Source organism: Notechis scutatus, chromosome 1 (assembly GCF_049901735.1).
Source record: "Notechis scutatus isolate UNSWTSFEM ecotype Mainland chromosome 1, rNotScu1.2, whole genome shotgun sequence".
NCBI lineage: Eukaryota > Metazoa > Chordata > Lepidosauria > Squamata > Elapidae > Notechis > Notechis scutatus.
The window spans coordinates 227,431,794-227,451,482 of NC_142009.1; the positions used below are offsets into that span (position 1 = coordinate 227,431,794).

The 19,689-nt window shown below is 43.7% G+C and overlaps 1 protein-coding gene across 3 annotated transcripts; it reads left to right on the forward strand.

Annotated features, from left to right (window-relative positions):
* Positions 1-339: 339 nt before the first annotated feature.
* Positions 340-15,176, forward strand: CORO1B (coronin 1B). Of its 3 annotated transcripts, none has more exons than XM_026665643.2 (11): positions 340-595; positions 3,572-3,774; positions 4,034-4,156; positions 4,781-4,910; positions 5,030-5,211; positions 8,401-8,520; positions 9,030-9,134; positions 10,322-10,467; positions 10,614-10,671; positions 13,156-13,437; positions 14,260-15,176. In XM_026665643.2, the coding sequence occupies exons 2-11, from the start codon at positions 3,574-3,576 to the stop codon at positions 14,386-14,388; spliced, it is 1,476 nt and encodes a 491-aa protein (XP_026521428.1). In that variant the 5' UTR covers positions 340-595; positions 3,572-3,573; the 3' UTR covers positions 14,389-15,176. The 3 variants fall into 3 exon arrangements, with proteins under 3 accessions (XP_026521428.1, XP_026521426.1, XP_087806593.1); XM_026665641.2 differs by lacking the exon at positions 340-595 and adding an exon at positions 1,002-1,138; XM_087950467.1 differs by lacking the exon at positions 340-595 and adding an exon at positions 1,141-1,977.
* Positions 15,177-19,689: the final 4,513 nt, after the last annotated feature.

Below are 19,689 nucleotides of genomic sequence, written 5' to 3' on the forward strand. Positions count from 1 at the left end.
AACGTATTTCAGCACTTTTACCTAGGTAATTATTGCATATCTTTGACAAGGGCATTTTTCCTAATCTTTAATGTCTGTGAAGGGTTCTGCGGTTCCTTATCTGTGGAAATTAAGAGATTGGACAACTACCTCCTCATGGATGGTTTAGCTAGCTGATCTACTTCTGGCCCTCTTCTTACAAGTCTAAATTATTCACACTCTCGACCGCTCCCTGCTTGACAATCGATTCGTTTACAGCAGCCTTTTTCAAAGTCGGCCGCTTTGAAGCCGTGCGGACTTCAACTCCCAGAATTCCCCAGCCTTGCAGGGGAATTCCGGGAGTTGAACGCCACCCTCCACCTTAAAAGTTGCCAAATTTGAAAGGCACCGATTTACATCCTAAGAGCAGCTGTGTAAAGAGCCGTAACAAATCCCAGCCCAGCGGAAGCAATCAGCTTGGAAGAGCTGAAAACCAGGCTTGCAGCTCGTAGACCGCCCCCTACCCCAAACGAGGGAAGCGCGCCGCCCAGGATGCTGTTTAATAAGGCTTGCGGGTGCGCGCCCGCCTCCCAGTGAAAGAGGGAAAGCCGCGCATAGCAAGCGGTCGCGGATAAAGGTACTTTTGGGGAGTCGGAACACGGCGCCGTTCCCTTCACGAGCTAACTGCTGCTAGGGGCAAAGGGGAAGGAGAAGGAGACGCTGCCGCCACCTCTGAATCCCGGCTGCCAGCCTGAACTTCTCCCTTCGGGGGTTGGCTTGGCTTACCCCCCGTATTGCAGTCTTTGAATTGCAGGCCGACCCAGCGGCCGATCCCTCCCCGAGCGCGCTTGCTGCGGGAGCTCCAGCAAGCAGCGGTCGCTCGGCTGCTTTGGCGCTCTCGTCGGGCTCGGCGTCCTTCGGTCGCCACGCCCCCACCCCCGGAGCCGAAGGAGATTCTCCTCCTCCTCCTCCGTCCTTTGGGCCGCTCCTGCCGCAAAGCAGGTTAAAAAAAAAAAAAAAAAACCCGGTGCTTGGGAAGCCAGCTTCCTCCGCCTCCTGGGTCATTTCCTGTAGGCACCGAGAGGCCGGCCTACTCCGGGCCTTTTCGTCCTCCCTTCGCTTGCACCGCCCTGGGCTGTGCGCAAGGGAGAGGCTGCTCCGGTTCCGTTCCTCCAAGCCGGTGAGTTGGAGGTGGGCGACCGCATCCTGAGCGCGTTGATGGAGATGGGGGCGGGGGGGATGGACGGGAGCCCCCCCGAGCTTTTTCCCGGGCCCCGAGGTCGGAAGGCAGGCTGCCAAAAATCACTCCCTCCGTTTTCTCCACCTCCGGACTGGGCAGCAACACCGCCCTGGCTTCTCCCTTGCCTTTTCCCCACCCCCTCCGGTGCTCGGAAATCGAAGGTGGCGGCCATCCCGGGGATGCAACAGCTTCAGATTGAACTTCGCTTTCAGCGTTGAGGGGCGGTGGCTGCCGTGCTTATAAACGCGGCTTCCCCTCAGCTGGTCGCGCCGGTTGCCAGGAAATGGGAAAGGCTTTTGCAGACGGCCGGAGACCCCCTCCCCCCTCTGCCTTTTCGCTTGTTTGAGAGGCTGGTTTCTGACGCGCTGAGGGTGGAAACCTCCCTCCGGGTTGCTCTCTTTCTACCTCACCGTCCCCCCCCGCCAAACATTTTTTTTTTTGTTGGGGTTGCAAGAAAAGTTTTGCTTTGCTTAGATTTCCTCCCTTCCTCTTTGGTCCAACTAGAGTCACCTTGCATTTTTTTTCCCCCTTGCGCATCCGGTTGCTCCAGTGGAGTGAATGAACTCGGGCGATTTATTCATTTCTTCGTGGGACTCTGCAGGAAAACAGTTCCTCTCTTTTTATCTCTTCCTGTTTCTTCATCTTTTTTCCCCTCTCCGAGGAAGGTTCTAGATGTACACTTCTGGCCAGCTAATATGGGTTTGGTTTTGTGTATGTATATGCCTGCTCCCGGTGACTGCCTGGACAAGTCTCTGCAGTTTTCTTATCAACATTTTCAGGTGTGGCTTGTCTTGCCTCCTTAGGGCTGAGAGAGTATAGGAACTAGTCCTAAATCACCTGGATATCTTTGGGACCAAGATATGAAGACTAAAATTTAGCATCATTTAGTGGCAAGACTAAAATTTAGCATCTCCCAGTTTCTAGCCTGGTGTCTTTAGCCACATCACAAAGTGCCTCTCATACTGTATTAGATGGGGTCAATTTTATACCCCTGTTTCCCCTCCAAATTCTCTAGGATGTGCAGAAGAATGTATATGATTGCCTACTCTTAAACCCACCTGATCTGTTAGGAATTTCTAAAAGACATTTGCTTCTGTAGGTTCTGCCTCTTGGTTGCCATGGAAATAAGGGGAGGCTCCCTCTTGATGAACAGAATGGAAAGCAGGCGCACCCCACTGTGTAATCCTAGCTCACCACCCCAGAAGTCATTCAGTGCATGCTGAAATTGGACTCTGAATAACTGAATGGATTGTATTGCTGTTTGGGTGGGACTTCATTTGCTCCCCTCTATCCCAAAAGAGTTCTGTTTGAAGTTTGGCTTGATTTCTGACTCTGATCAGATCAGGTGTTGGGGGGCAGCTTCCCAGTTTGCTTTCTATGTTTTATAGATTTAAAGATTAAGGCTTTGTAGTGGTGCAGGTAAAATCTATTTTTGTCTCTAGTTAGAAGGCACCGAATGGGCTTTCTGTGAGCTTTCTCTGAGTCAGCCCCTTGCTCTGCCTTAATGTCAACTGATTATTCTAATTCTGCTGTCCTTGACTTACAACCATTTGTTTACTGACCATTTGAAATCACAATGGCACTGAAAAAGGCGACAAGGAACTGGTCCTTACTCTTATAACCTTTGCAGCATGCCCATGGTCACCTGATCAAAATTTGAGTGCTTGGTAACTGGCATGTATTTAGGACCCAGGTTCATTTGATTGCCATTTGCAACCTTTCCAGCTGGCTTCAGACAAGCAAAATGGATAGGGGAAGCCAAATTTGCCCATTGATAGCATGATTCACTTCATAACTTAAAGATTTGCTTTGCTCAGCAACAGAAGTTCTGACCTGAATTGTGCTAATAAGTCAAGAACTACCTGTTTTTAGTTTCTGATGTTTTATCATGCCACTTTTAAAGGTGGGGACAATGTGGAACCGCTTTTTACTTTTTTCTCAAAGGAATAGGATAATTAAGTCTGTCTTCCAATTTATATTTTTAATTTTTAAGAGATGCATGTGCTCTGGATCAGGGGTGTCAAACTGGCGGCCTGCAGGCCAGATTTGTCACACACAGGCCATGCCCATCCCTGCTCCGTGAATGGGGAAAAGTCACGTGACAGCAACGTGACACTGAGTTTGACACCTGTGCTCTGGATGAAACTGGGGGTTACTTCTTCCTTCTTATGCAGTTCTCCTCTTCATTAGCAGCACCATTGGCCTGGCCCAGCCCCCTTAAGAGTCAGATATTGGGTGATGATGTGACTGGTTTTATTGGCAGAGATGCTCTTGAAGGTGCAAAATATCCAACTAGGCAGCAGTCATAAGTGAATCCCTGTGCTATGCTTGTGTGTGCACCCTTTCTCTGACTTGTGTTCCATCTCTTTCCAGTCATGTCCTTTCGTAAGGTTGTGCGTCAGAGCAAATTCCGCCACGTCTTTGGGCAGCCTGTCAAGAATGACCAGTGCTATGACGATATCCGGGTTTCACGAGTCACCTGGGACAGCACCTTTTGTGCTGTCAACCCCAAGTTTGTGGCAGTGATTGTCGAGGCCAGTGGAGGGGGGGCCTTTATGGTGCTCCCACTGCAAAAGGTGAAGGATGGGCTCAAGGTGGAAAAAGGAAGGGTGAGGGGAGGAGGAGAAGCAGAAAACGGTTATAAAAATGACTGCTTGTTCTCTCTATGGTTCTCACGTCTTTGTATTAATGGAGCCACCTTTTATAAAGGGGGTGGAAGAGAGGGATTATGGGAGAGACTTGATATGGGAAAAGATTAAGACAGAGAATGGGACTCCAGCTTGCAACAAGATTGTGAGATACCTGAACTATGTGTCAACTCTTATTTTCCCCCAGACAGGGCGCATTGATAAGTCTTACCCTACCGTGTGTGGACATACTGGACCAGTTTTGGACATTGATTGGTGTCCACATAATGATCAGATTATTGCCAGTGGTTCTGAGGATTGCACTGTTATGGTGAGATGGAAATGGGGAAAGTGTGTATGTAGGTGTGTATTGGGGTGGGGGTAAAGTGGTCTCTTCAGTAGCCATGCCTCCATGTGTATCTTAAAACAATTGCAATCAATCTTGCAGATGAGAAGTTTCCCTCACAGCTGGGGAAGTATGGGCATATTGTGAAGGATAGAAGAACAAGATTTATAGCAGTGGGGAGGAAGGCAGAATCCAGTGTTCCTTATTTCTGCAAAGGCAGAATAAATTATGCAAAATAAAGCATATGTGAATATTTCCCTTAGATAAAACAGGACTGGCAGCCCTTTTGCTGGCAGGAGCTACAGTTCTTCATTTGACAGAGATTGAAAGCTGCAGTGTGGGTGGAGCCATATTATACCCAGAGCAGGGTTTAATTTAGGGGAGGTTTTTCCTTTGCTTTTAAAATGTGAGGTGCTGTTCTTACATAATAGGAGGTGGATAATACTATGCAGAGCATGATGATGAGGATAGGGTGTTCCAACATGAATTCCCACTGATGTTGGATGCTGTTAGAGAGAAGGGAAGGTTGTGCTTGAGATGTAATATTGATGGGAGAATGAAGCACATGTGAGCCCTGTGCCATTGTATTGCACTGTTTGTTCCCTTCAGGTATGGCAGATCCCAGAAAGCGGCCTCACAGTGCCTCTGACCGAACCAGTGGTGGTTCTAGAAGGACACTCAAAACGTGTGGGCATCATCACATGGCATCCAACTGCTCGCAATATCCTTCTGAGTGCAGGTACCACCAGCAAAGTTGAGAAGTTTCTGCTGCAAGCAGGATGCTGTTGAAAAATATAGGCTTATGAGCTGTCTGAAAAAGGACATAACAAACCATTTAGTTGTTCCTTTCTATTCCAGGCTGTGATAATGTGATTATTGTGTGGAATGTGGGCACAGCAGAAGAGCTTTACTACCTTGACAATCTGCATCCTGACATCATTTATAATGTCTGCTGGAACCGGGATGGCAGTCTGTTCTGTTCAGCTTGTAAGGACAAAAGTGTGCGCATCATTGATCCACGCCGTGGGCAAGTTATAGCTGTAAGTCTGACACTCTTTGAGTTCTTGGTTACGTTGTCCCATTCATGAAGTGGTGCATGATGGTGAGAGTTCCCTCAGTGTCATGATTAGTTTTGTGGCATTATGACAAGCCATTCTGATCTTGGCAATTCAAAGGGGCTGCTTTTATATTTTAGAGTATTGAGAGAGATTCCCCATTTTCTTATCTGTACCGCCTATTCTGTGTTTTATTACTTCAAGTTCCATTTTTTAGCTGGTTATTAAATCACAGCTGTGAACCAACTTGCACTGTTCTTGGTTTGCGGTAAGGTGACTGCAGATCTACTGAATTTACAAAACAATTTGCAATGTTTATTGATATAAAATGACACATTGGTGGGTATTCAGCATAGTACAGTATAATGTTCATTTTGATGCATGACAGGATTCACCTTGTTTTTAGTTTTTCTTAGAGGTCTGTGCTTGCAGAACTATAATCCTACCATGGGAACTAAAAGAATGGCATGTGGAATGTGCTTGAGGCAGAGGTGCTCTCTTAAGGCAAATGAAAATTTTGCAACTGGTACAGTCCGATTTTGTAACTTTGCTTTCAGCAGAATAAATGATGCCTGCGTGCAAAAATTTTTTAAATAAAACTGTCAGCAAGAAATCTGGACAGTGTCACCAGTCCTGTGCTGAATACATGTTACAACAAACACATAGGTGGCAGAAAGGTACGAGGACTGTACATTGAAGTAAGCAGGAGAACAGAAATTGAGCCCTCCAGGGACTTAGGATCAAAGCCAAGGGCTAGATGACTCCAGTGTCCCTCACACCAGCTACAGGAGGGGATAGGAGGTGCAAATATTTTCCAGTTTGGAAAAGCAGCTTTTTCTTCATGCCAAGAGGTCTTGAAAGGGAGTCTTCCCTAGGAATTGATGCTCTCTAGCAGGGTGTGCCTTTAAGAACAATTTTTAGCCAGTCTTGCCTACTTGTCTTTTGGGAAAGTTTGATCTGGGGTTTGACAGCCAAGCCAAAATTGCTTTTGCTGAATGTCTGTTGAAGTATCTATGTGCAACTCCTGTTGCTAGTGATAACAGATGACAAACTTTGGGCAGGAGGAAGGCCTTTCTTTACACATACATGAATCAATGAAGCAAATAGGTTGAAGGCCCCCTTTTCACTATAATGAACTCAGGCTTCTTATGAGCATTTAGTAATGTAGGGCAGGGATCGCCAACCTTTTGGACCCCAGGGACCACCACACTCATAATTTTAAATCCTGTGGAGCAGAGACCCTGGGAAAGTCCCAAAAGTCTGCGGAAAAATTCCCCACCCCGTTTTCCTACCGATTGATCATTTTTTATTTGGGATCACAGGATACCATCTCCAGCTCTGTTCTTAGGGAGAGAGGGGGAGAGAGAGAGAGAGAGAGAGAGAGAGAGGGAGGGAGGGGGAGGGGAGAGAGAGAGAGAGAGGTGCTTCATGCAAGGAAAGCAGCAGAAGCAGCAGAAGTCTTTCTCTCTCTCCCCAAACTCCGCCAGAAATGAGACTTTGTGAGACTTATTGCGCCAGCACAGCCTCTTGGAGCAGGATGCCTTGCAGGGTCCCAAAGACTCATTTCTGGCAGAGTTTGGGGGAGAGAAAGAAAGACTTTTGCTGCTTTCCTTGCATGCAGCCAAAAGCAGAAGAAGCAGCAGAAAGAAGCAGCCCGGTGGCCAGGCCAGGCGAGTGGGGTGAGTGGGGCAAGTTCCCCCCCTCCGCCCTTTCCCCCCTCCCCTCACTACCTCGTGTTGTGTGCAATGCAAGCAACGCAAGCCTTGTGTTCCCATGGGCCATGTGGGCGGCACAGCGTTGTGTTCCTGCGCAGCCCGGATTAATTGCTTTGGGGGGTGCTCTGGAGGTGACATTTCTCTGCGGACCACCAAAATTTTCTTGCGGACCACCAGTGGTCCCCCGGTCCACTAGTTGGCGACCACTGATGTAGGGGAAGGGGGTTGTTTTAAATGAGATGGGGATGATGATGTTGGGAAGCTGCCAGTGATGATGGCATAAATATTGTCTTGCCAGTTCAGGACCTGTGTAGAGATATAATTATCTCTGTAGAGTTGTAATAGCTTAGTTGAAGAATAAGGCATTATCTTATTACTGCAAATGCTGGGATACAAAGTGGCTTAGTCTTGAACTTAGGTTCCCTTTTTTACTTTCCTGTCAGCCCTGTCCAAATGCTTTTAGCTCCTAAAGAGAAAGAAACTTTTTTTTTTTTTAGAAAGTTGCAGTCTAGCAGCTGAGGTTTGCAAAAGAGTGGAGTAGAAAAAAAATCATATAAAGTATTTTGTTATTTAGATCTATGGTATTTTTTCTTTCGATCTATGGACAGTTCATCAAAATTAGGAAACGCAAAGAATTAGAAAATGTTTTGATTGCCACCCAACAATTGTAATTTTTTCTTTTTTCTGTATACCTGCATATTTTATTATAATTGCTGTATAATAATCTCTCATCCTGATATATAATAATTGCCAATAATTGCGTATTATTTAGGTTGTCCTAAACTGATATGTTTTAATATTTTGAACTAAATGTTACCTTGAAATTGTTATTTAATTTTTTAATTCTTGTAACTGTTTCCTCTTTTGTTTGTCTTTCTGTTTTTCTTTTGGATTATGTTTCTAAATATTTAGAGAGCAAGAAAGAGATTTAAAAAAATATTGACAGAGTTAAATTACATTTTTTAGATGTCAGCAAGGGAGTTTAGTAATTGTGTGGCCTGATTAATTTTGAAACGAGAAGAGTGACAGAAGAAGCTTCCTTTTCCTGCAGAGTGCTAAGGTTTTAACATCTTGGGTTCTTTGCTCAGAAGCAAATTAAAAACGAGGCCTTTGCTGTTCTTAATTTCTCATCGCAAAAACCTTACTGGCCTCCCAGCTTAATCTAGCCTGTTCCTAGGCAACCTTTGGAGGAAACACTTGGATTTGGCTATATGTTTTAGTTTCCTTAGAATGGGGACCAAATAGAAAGGTAGGGCAAAGCTGAAGAAATTATGCTTAAATACCTGCAACAATGTTAAGGCTTCTTCGGGTTGAATTTAAATCTTGATGACTGGTAGGAGAGCGTAGTCTGGATTCAGTTTAAGAGATACCTGAGCAGAGCTGGCAGGGAGAATTTATGTTGCCTATTGTGGAACCTGCTTGCTTTCTCTAACCTGACCCTTTCCCTTTCGCCCACCAGGAGAGGGAGAAAGCCCATGAGGGAGCACGCCCAATGCGAGCCATTTTCCTGGCTGATGGGAAGATTTTTACAACAGGCTTCAGCCGCATGAGCGAAAGGCAGCTGGCTCTCTGGGACCCGGTGAGTGGGAAAGCGAATGGAGGGGGACACAACTAGGTTGTGGGAGGAAGGCTCCAATAGAAGAGAAACCCCTATCAGTTCCAAGAGCCTGAGCAATAAGTTCTCTCCCCTTCCCATTCTGAAGGTTGCTTTGTTCTCAAATGAGGATTGCTTTAAGTTTGGTTCTGCAAGAGAACCCCTCGTGATTCTCTTGAAGGAAATGAACAGACTCCTGCCCCATCTTCCGCAATCACATTACTGCCCCACACCATCCCCACAATGTGAAGGTATCTGAAGAAGGATGGAGATTCTGCTGCAATTCAAAACCCTGGATGAGAAGATTCTCCATCTCAAGCAATTCTCCGATATAGAGTAACCTTCCCAAACCAGTCTAGAGTACATCTCTCTTATTGCCAACCAGCAAGGCAGCGACTAAGTAAAAACATTACACAAAAGGGGCTGATGTGGAGGTAACCATCTGAAATAGGTTATAATATGCCTTTGTGCTTTCTTGTTTCTGTCGATTTCAGGAAAATCTTGAAGAACCTATGGCATTGCAGGAACTGGACTCCAGCAATGGGGCCCTTCTGCCCTTCTACGATCCTGACACCAACGTTATCTACGTCTGTGGCAAAGTAGGCTTTCTTACTTGGTTTGTATATGCAGGTATTTGCATGATGGTGCCTGAGTGAGGTAGAATATCTCTTCCACTACATTTTATGTGTTAACTTCACAGATAGCACAATTTTTAAATGAATTGGTATAGGCCAGTGGTGGCGAACCCGTGGCACGCCTGCCACAGGTGGTACGCAGAGCCCTCTCTGTGGGCACACAACACTGTCGCCCCTGCTCAAGTCCACTGCGCATGCGTGAGTGCCTCCCGCCAGCCAGCTGGTCTTCAGGTCTCTTCCACGCATGTGTGGGGGTGCATGTGTCGGGGTGGGGCGTACGTGCATGCAGGGGACATGTGCATGCGCAGGGGTGCACGGGCCCATGCACATGTCCCCTTGCACCTTGCACTTTGGGTATGCGCCTTTTCAGTGCCCAAAAGGTTCATCATCATTGGTATAGGCTTTTCTATCATAGTACTTGAGAGTCTGCTGGCGATCTAATAGAGGGGTAATACAGAGGTTCTGGCGACCTGCGGGCCGGATGCGTCACGTGCAGGCCACACCCACCCCAGCGCTGTGAAGGGGGAAAAATGTCGCAAAACATTACATGACGGCAACATGACGCCGCAAATTTGACACCAGTAATCTAATATTTTCCCTTCCTGTTGTAGCTTGTCTTGTAATTCAGTGTTAATATTGCAAAGTAATAAGATTCTCCAGCTGTTAATAAAATTAGACCTATGTTTTTGTGTTCTACGTCTCTGACTCCTGGGAATTCTGGGTGTAACTCTCATCAGTTGAATTACACCAGCAATTGACTGCATTGTCTAGGAATGAGAGGAAGTGACCCTTGTATCTGGAGGGCAACCCTTATGTTGAAGACATCCAGTCAAAGTGTACAGGCCAAAACAGGCCTAATTTTGGTGTTTTGGTCAAATGATTAGGGGTCGGGTCTACCTCTTTTCTCTTAAGGATATTATCAGTGAGTAGATGATTAAACTCTTTCATATTTGCTAGGCACAGGGCACCCATGTAACTGCAGGCTATTAAACAGTGTAATAATAATGGGTGACATATATGGGACTTCATCTCAAATGCATTATGAGTCAGGGCTAACTTTCTGACTGATGATTTTCTAATGTATTTTTCTGCCATCCAATGAGTGGCAATTCTGTCATGGTGTGTCTTGCTATATTTTCTTGCCTTTCCAGGGAGATTCTAGCATCCGGTATTTTGAGATCACAGCAGAACCACCATATATCCACTTCCTGAACACATTTACTAGCAAAGAACCACAACGGGGCATGGGCTGGATGCCCAAGCGGGGTCTGGATGTCAACAAGTGTGAGATTGCCAGGTAATCGGATTAAATTGTTAATAGGAAGGTATAGAGGGGAATGGCAAGAAAGCAGATAGGGCAGTCAAAGTGTGGCACGAATTATTTTCATCGTTTTAAAGCTCCAGGCTGGTCAATTCAATTGTTCTTTCTCTCTGTTTCTGTAGATTTTACAAACTCCATGAGCGCAAGTGTGAACCCATTGTTATGACAGTGCCAAGGAAGGTGGGTATTTCATAAGGAGACATTAGCCTGCTTTTCATTACAAGGATTCCTGGTTCAGCTTCCCTCCCTGCTCTTCATCAGTAGACAGGCAAGCAGATGCAGTTTAACATCTGACCTCATTGCCTAACGTTAGAATTAAAATCCAATACTAAAATTAAAATACAGTACCAGAATCCTAATCTGGAAGAAAGAAGATCTTGCCACTGCAGTGCTCTATTGGCATCTTGCTAGGAAGTGCGCTATGTTGTTAAAAGACAACGCAGGCTACAAATTCCTAGATTCTGGCAGTAATTAAGGCAAGTTGGGCAATTTATAAAATGTCAAGAATCATTTGGCTGCCACTTTTTTCCCCCTCAGATCTTGATTTCTGTCACTCTGCATTAATTTGTAATTGTGTTGATTTAATAATACTAGCCAGTGATTTAGTATGTTTAAGGAATGTGCTCCAGTTCTCATATCTGTCATTTTTAAAAAGCTCAGTAAGGCAGGCCAGTTCCAATCTTATTTCAACCATGAGTCTCTTAGACCGGGGTCGCCAACCTTTTGGACCTCAGGGACCACCAAACTCATAATTTTAAATTCCGGGGACCACTAATATGGATTTTGACTGACGATGGCTTGCTGATGGTGGGAAAGAGAGAAAGAGAGAGATCTGATCTAACCTCTCTCTCTCTCTCACACACACACACATATAGACACACACAAAGAGACACACACAAACACAAACACACGGAGGCAAGGGTGAGATTCGAATTTCTTAACAACTGGTTCTGTGGGTGTGGCCTAATTTGTGGGTGTGGCTTGGTCATGTGACTGGCTGGGCATGGCTTGTATGTAAATATTATAGATATTTATGTAAATATTGATTTTTTTATTTAAAAAAAAGCAACTTTTACCCAAAATTAGGCAAAGCAAGCAAGCAGATTGAGTTGCTCACAGAATCACAGATTCACTTAGAGATCTGTGTTTCTGCCATCGGCTACCTGAGTCTGCACTGAATAATAGAACCTTCAATCCTAAGGGAAGTTCGGCTCTGCTTAAAAGATCTAAAGATTAGCTAGAAAGCAAGAAATCCAACGATTTCCTGCTTTCTAGCTAATCTAAATCTCCCAACACAGCAGAACAGCTGATGGGGGGTGGGGGAAGGAAAAATAGCAACTTCGCAGACAAGTTTGCCAGGTAAGGAGTGAGTAGGCAGGGAGGGTTCCCGCAGGCTATGTGGGTGGCGCAGCCTGGATTAATTGCTTTGGGGGGTGCTCTGGGAGAGATTTCTCTGCAGACCATGAAAATTTTCTTGCAGATCATCAGTGGTCCGCAGACCACCGGTTGGCGACCACTGTCTTAGACATCTTGCAAATTAAGGTTACAGTTGTGCCAAGATTTAAACTAGGGTCTTTGAATTGACAGTTTAGAACAACTATATAGTGTCCTACTACTCCTTGTCAGGATTTGTCTCAATTGCTGTATTGTATTGCTATTTGATACTCTCTGTTTAAAACATTCCTGGCAGTTGAGAGTGAGGGTTTTTTACAATGCACACATCTGTTTTCATTCATATTTTTCATCTCTCTGGAGTTATATGATTCTGAGAAACATCTAAGCTTTCCTGGCCGCCTTTGACCTGAGTGTGACCATTTCTTTTCCTTTCAGTTACACACCTCCTTCACCATGAAATGCAACATTCTGCTCCGAATGTGATTTCCAAAAGTTCCAGTAGAACTGATCTTTATTCAGAAATATAAAGAAAAATGTTGAAACAGAATCAAAGCTTATTTTCCTTGACTAGCTAGAATTCCTTTGGTGAAGGGACTGATTCTAGAGACCTTTCACTCTACTATTGTGTAGGCCAGGGATGTCAAACTCGATTTCATTCAGGGTCATGTCAGGGTGTTTAACCTCAGGGGGCCTGGGTGGGCGTGGCCAGCTCAATGTCACTCATGTCAGGGGCGCCTGTGGCGGCCCAAGTTCTTCCAGTGAAAACGGGCTCCTGAGCTCCATTTTCAGCTGCAACGGCCTCCTGCAACCCTCTGACAGTGAAAATGGAGCTCGGGAGGTATGTGGCCCTCACGAGCTCCGTTTTCTCTGGCAGAGGCACAAAGGTACCACAGGCCAGTCCTTTGCTGTATCCAGGGTGGCCCCGCGGATCAGATTTAAGCACTTGAGTTTGACACCCCTGGTGTAGGCTGTGCAACAATATACCATGTGTGGCAGATCCATAAACACTGAGGGATTAAGACGTTCCTTTCCCAATTCTGTGCCAGTTATCTCTCAGATTGGCTTTTTGTGTTTTCTCAGGCAGAATGGACATTCTCAGTATTACCACATGAAACTGTTCACATTTTGGGCTCTGTGTGTGTGTGAAACATTTAGTCTCCTCCTCCATGTTCAGTCTTGGTTAAATATACTTTGGTAACTCAACTTAGGGCTCTGTTCCATTGCTCTCTGCCAATGTCATGAAAGCTAATGGCTGTCCTCTCTTTACAGTCAGATCTGTTCCAAGATGACTTGTACCCAGACACAGCTGGGCCAGAAGCTTCCATGGAAGCAGAAGAATGGGTGGCGGGGAAGACAGCACCCCCCATCCTAATCTCACTGCGTGAAGCCTATGTGCCCACCAAACAACGGGATCTCAAGGTCAACCGAAGAAGCTTGTTGCCTGAGGGTCGCTCAACAACTCCCTCCAACACTGGGCTGAGTGCCACACCCTCCAGTGCCATGACTCCAGCCGCTGCCACATCTGCTCTTAGTGCTACTGCTGCTAGTGGGGTAGGTGTTACGCTGTTGCTTGTGGCAGATGGGGATTCCAAGGGAGGGGGGCTGGGTGGGTGGACTGGGGAGGATTGCATGGAGTTGAGCTGGGGAGAGCAGGAGTTGTTGGAGGAAGGACCAAACGGCAGATGGATGGATAGATAAGACTTTGTTATAATCAAAGACCAAAACCAATCATAAGGAGGGCAGAGTAGACTTTGTAAGGTGTTGTAGGGTAGCACTGAGTGTCTGCTTCATCATGGGGCTTTTTGCCCTCCCTTCATGCAGAAAAGCAAACTTCCAGCTCTTCACAGCTTTGAGAAGAATCAGCAATTTAAGAAAGGCTGGGTAGTGTTCTCGGCTTAGAATATGAGCTTGCACAGATCTCTTTGCAGCTCAAAATAATGACACTTTAGTTTTTGGCAACCAACCATGTAAACCAGGCTCTTGGAAACACTGATGCAGCCAAATATGTTGAGCTTTTTGGCTGGAGAATTCTGGGAGTTAGTCCATACGTCTTAAAACCACTAAAGTTGAGAAAAACGACTGTAGAAGATTTCTTTATTTGGAACCATAACAATGACCTTCTTCCTTATTGTGACTTCCCCTATGATGAGGATAGGGTTGTGCAAATGTGTTGATCAGGCTTGGGAATGTGGGTCAGACTTGCTTTCCGCACCTTTTCCTGCATCAGATTGTGTCCTGTATTTGCTGTACTCATTCCTTTAATGTGAACGAGTGCTGGTTTGAGCTGAGCCATCGGAATCCTGGGGAACTTGTAGGCAAAAAAGATGGATAATATGATGAAATAATGAATGGATAACTTTTTCCCATTTGCAGGAAGGGAGGCAGCTTACTGAAGAGGTGTTGCGTGAAGTGGCATCTCTGCGGGCGCTTGTGGCTGCACAGGGAGAGCGCATTGCACGGCTAGAGTTGCAGCTGAGCCGCATTGAGAATGGTGATGTCTAGTGGGCCTTGCCTCCCCACCGCCCCCCCAAGAGAACCTGACCAACATGGAGGATCTCACTTACTTCCCCTTCCTTTGATCTGCCAGTAATCCCTTCACATTTCCTCCTCCTCCTCCTGCCCTGTGGGGTGAGACAGGGGCTTGCCCTCTCTTGCTGCTACTGGGAATGTTTCTTGGGCTTTGTCTCGGACCAAATCTCCTCTTCCTCTCACTTTTGCACCCCCATATTATCTAAGGGGCCATATGCTAGTGCCCTACCCATTGCTCCTTTGCCTTATTCTGGTCAGGGGCCTATTTCCTGTCCCATTCCCATGGATGGGGCCGGCCTAGATATCACCCAGGGAGATTGGGGCTGTCTGACAGCTTGGCCTGGCCTGCCTGTACCCTCCCACTGAGAATAAGGCTGAGGTTCCCTTACGAGTCTCTCATGGCAAGTGTGTATGTGAAGCGGGGTGGGGTGGGGTGGGGAGCTTATTGGAAGCCTGGGCCACTTATGAGTCAGTGCCGAGGTGGGATGCCTTTTCTCAGATATAGAACCATTGAAATCCCATTGAGGAGTTTCCTGCTTCCTTAAGTCTGAACTTTTTGCAATGAGAACCATGGAGAGACATCCAAGTAGGGCCAGGTGGTGAAAGAAGCCTGCCTTCTGGTTACAGCCCTCAGCCTACCGTCTCTGGAACCGCTCCTCTCTGTCTGTCTTCCAAAACACAGTGAGGATGGAATGGGAGAAATAAACTGTTCGGGGTTGATATCTATATTTTCATTCCAAATAAAAGTCTTTATAGAATCATAGCTCTGTGCAGCTTATTATTGTGGGGGCCTCTGACTTGGAGTGACTTCCAAGGTAAGTGCCAATTCTTTTCCAGAATGTCAGCTGGCCTTCTTCGGACTACTGATGGAAATTTCCTCCACCCTCCAATAACCTGGGAAAACAGTTGCATCATGCAGTAATCCCTACTTTAAGCTGACTAGAAATTCCTAAAGCAACCAGATGTGCCTTCCCCCACTTCTTCCATAAAGGAGATGGACCTGCTTCCTTCAGTCATAGAATATTCTGCTTGGAACCTTTATGGGTTATCCGTGTGCCCCACGTTGAAAGCATCAGGAATTCAAATAGGGGAATGTAATAAATAATTGCCTTTTGACCCTAAATTTTTAACATTCATTTTGTACATACCAAAATTATTTAGTCATCTTTGTACCGAAGGTGGCTTTTGAAGCTGCATTTTCAGAATATCCGTAAACCTTTTCCATTATCTGCAGTTTTGGGGGTGGGGAGTGATATATGCAAGCTTATATTCTTGTTTATTTAAATAGGTTTAATAGGTGTAGCTCCTTTTCAGTGAAATTTGAGAACACTTCATGTGGGTGTATTCCTGGCAAGAGGACAAAAATCTCTCTCTAACCTGTTATAATGATGAGTCAATACTACCATCCACCCCATTTTCAAATAATTTCCAGTGCACATGAATGCCACTGTGGGCTCTATTATTTTCTCATTATATGTATTTAAGACATTTAAGGCTTCTCTCTAGGGCTGGCCAAGAACCAGCTTTTAATGTCGAATTATTGTTCCCTAGCACTGTTTTGCAGCTTGTATCCCGTGATTGTCAGAGATGTATGTTAAGTACTTCAGAGATATAATGTAATCCTTGTTTAGTAGGACTTTATGTTCCCTTTTAAGGGAAAGCTAGCTTCCAAAAGAGTGATGTAGGTGGTTATGCATCGAGGAAGACTTGATTGAAGTACAGGTAGTTCTCAACTTTCATCAGCTCATTTAGTGACCAAAGTTAACAACCACATTGAAAAAAAGTAACATTTTTCACATGGACATTACAGCATCCCCACAGTCATGGGATCAAAATTCAGACCCTTGGCAACTGACTATGATGGCTGCAGTGTCCTGGGATCATGTGATCACCTCTTGCAACTTTCTGACAAGCAGAATCAATGGGAAAGCCAGATTCACTTAACAACCGTGTTACTAATTTAACAACTGTTAAGAAATGTCATAAAATGGGGCAAAACTTAACTAGCTGGCTTTGCAATAGAAATGTGCTCAATTGTGGTTGTAAGTTGAGGACTACCAATAAAAAGATCATGGACCTTGGGTAAATTGACAAATCTTTCCAAATAATTGTGTAATTTACACCTAAAAATGGTGCTCAAAATGATGTAGATAATTTACAAAATAGATCAAATCAACACAATACTAAATACTAAATTTTAGTTTTGATGCTAATCCTGCTATGAATGAATGAAAACATCAAAAATGTTCTTGCCTGATTATCAGTTTTTGATCTGAATTGGTCAGAATTCTTTCCTGTATTTTACATGATTATTTGATCTGGGTTTTATTTTAACAATGTCAGGAAAACACCCTTATATTTTGTTCTTAGGTCATTGAAAAATATGTGAATATGAGAAAGTCTGTTGAATGTTGGTTTAGAGAAAGTGTGATTGAATTATGGAATATTTTGTGCAAACATGGAGCTGAAAGCTAGTTGCTGAAGGTGGTAAGTAAAATATGGAAGTACAGCATGTGGGATAATGAAGGGAATATCTAATAAAACTTTAGCTTTTAGCAGGGAGAAATATATGCATAGGTAATTTCCTTTTGGTTATTTCATACATTAATGGATACATATATAAGGAATGCACAAGGTGGTAGGAGAGAAAATTTTAAGATGTCCAATTCTAGTAGAAAAATAGTGGAAACGAATGTCAGTTGAAAATGTTCACATAGAAGAGTTTGCATTTGCCTATGTAAGCTTATCAAGAGGAACATAACAGTAAGTTGAATGTAGTAGGAATAGGATGCACAAGAAATGTATGTGGTAAACAGTAAATATAGTCAAGAATGAAGGGGGGTAATGAGTAAAGACATTTGGATGCAAAAATAGCTGACTACCACAGAAGCAAATGGAGATAATTTCACCATACAGACAGAAGGAATGAAAAGTGAATTGCAAAACAAATATAAAATCTTAGTAAGGCCACACCTGGAATACTGCAACCAATTTTAGTCAACATACTACAGAAAAGATGTTGAGACTGGAAAAAAATTCAGAGAAGAGCAACTAAAATGTTCAAAGGTCTGGAGACTATATGAAGAACTGCTGCAGGTTTTGAGTTTGGCTAGTCTAAAGAAAAGAAGGATAGCAGTATTTGAGGGGCTACCACAAAGAAGAGAGGGTCAAATGATTCTCTAAAGCACCAGAGGGCAGGACAAGAAACGATGGTTGGAAACTAACCAAAGAGAAAAGCTACCTAGAATTGAGAAACTTCTTAAGAGTGAGGACAATTAACCAGTGGAATAGCTTGCCTTCAGAAATCGTGGGCACTCCCATCAATGTAGGTTTTTAAGAAGAGTCTAGTCACTTATTTGAAATGGTATAGGTTTTCCTGCTTCAGCAGTGGGCTGGACTAGAAGACCTCCAGATTCCTTCCAGTTCTATTCTAAGAAATAATAGGCTGAGAGGAGAGTAAAACAAAATAGCGTGACCGAGTGAACTTGATGAGTTTCTTCAAAAAACATAAGTTTAAAAGGCGAACTTGCAAGTGATGTATGGATATAGTAGAAACAAAGAAAAATATAGACAGATACAATGGATGCGTTGACATTAATTAAATTAAGCAGCATTTCCTTTTTTATTTCATTTGCTGAGTGTTTCTTACTTTACTTTCACTTTGCAAAGGATTTCTTGCCCTGAAAAGGAATTGTGTGAATGATGCATATGTATATAAAGTTGAAAATCCCTAAAGAAATATCCTCTGCTTTGGTCCACTAGAGAGCTCTTCAACAACTGATCCAAACAAAGACCTTAGCCTTTCAAAGCAATACAAGAAGGCATTGTTGGGTTTTGTGCTGTCCAGAATAGGTTTCCTGCAACACCATTTGCTGGCTGTTTCTCTAGTCTCTGCTTTTGATTTGGCATGTGTTTAACTTAGCCTAGATTTTTATTTTATTTATTTTCTCCTGTTTATATTGCTGCTTTGAGAAACTACAGATTTTAAGACTGTTCCAAGGAATTGAAAACATTATGCTTTCTTCAGTTGCAGAAGCATGCCCCTCTTCTTGTCCATTCAGCCATATGTATCTTCCTATTCCTGCTTTAACCAGATCTCAGTCTTTCTAATTCGCTGTAGAATTGGTGTGCCGGTGAAGGAAGCCTTGTGACAAATCTAGCAGAACAATGGAGAGAGCCTACTTGTTAGGGGAGTGGTTTTGTTATATAACTTTATTTAAAAGTTTTCAAAAAACTAATACAATCTAATACTGAGTAAGGTAGAAAAAAGAAGAGAGTTAAAAGTGCAAGAAAACGAAGTAAAAATAAATAGAAAAGAAGAAAGATACAAAGAAGCAGCTTCCAATCATCTTTACAGCTGTTATAAGTACATTGATAAATATACCTCTTTATCTAAAATTATATCATGATTCTTTCTATATCCTATCAAATCAACAAAACAATATATCATAAGTTCATCTTTTTCTGTTTTACACAGAATGGCCATAGGGGGCTTCCAGTGAGCAATCAACATGGAGGTTATCTTTTCTCTAATCAAACTAGTCCATATGGCCATCTCAGCAAGTTCCATCAACTTCATTATAGGCATTGCCAGATCTTTCCAGCTTTATGCATACTGTAATCTTGCTATGGTTATCTATACAAAAATGGTTCCATGACTTTTCCATTGCTACAAAATTTGATCTCTTGTCTTCTTCCTGACAAAGTGTGCCAGGACATCTCATGGAATGTTTCAATACTTGCCTCTACTATATCCTCATCCCATTTGGAAAAAAAATTTGATAAGGTTTTAATCATCCTTTCTCTACTGTAATACCTTCACCAGAATCCTCTCGAATTGCTCTGAATACAATTTCAATTTCAGTCATACCAGATTATCTAATTCTCTTTCTGTCTCTCTTTTTATAATTTCAGTTCTAATCTCCAGAAATTCCACTTTGTCATTAATTTGTTTTATATCTCCAGTGATTTCTACAGTTTTCTATCTTCTTAATTTTTTCTTTCAACTCCTCTTTCATTTTTATAAGTCTTTTATACATTCTTTTTTCAAAAGCTGTCCATTTAATATTAAGTGATTCAGACTGCTTATTTCTAATTTTGCAAACATTTTCTGAAGCAAGTATGTTGTAATTCCTCTGCATGTTGCTCTAGCAATCCCCCCCTGCCCTCTCTTTTTTGCCACTTTTCTGGTGGGTCCTATTATAATGTTATAATGTAAAAATGTTTCAAATATGAGGAAAAGAATAAAAAGCAAATTTTCCTCTTTTTTTCCTG

What these genes read in the sequence shown, in the direction of transcription:
- CORO1B (XM_026665643.2), top strand. Translation starts at nt 3,574, where the DNA reads ATGTCCTTTCGTAAGGTTGTGCGTCAGAGCAAATTCCGCCACGTCTTT. An exon ending in TGGTGCTCCCACTGCAAAAG is followed by an intron (nt 3,775 to 4,033) that starts GTGAAGGATGGG and finishes ATTTTCCCCCAG; the next exon opens with ACAGGGCGCATTGATAAGTC. An exon ending in AACAAGTGTGAGATTGCCAG is followed by an intron (nt 10,468 to 10,613) that starts GTAATCGGATTA and finishes CTGTTTCTGTAG; the next exon opens with ATTTTACAAACTCCATGAGC.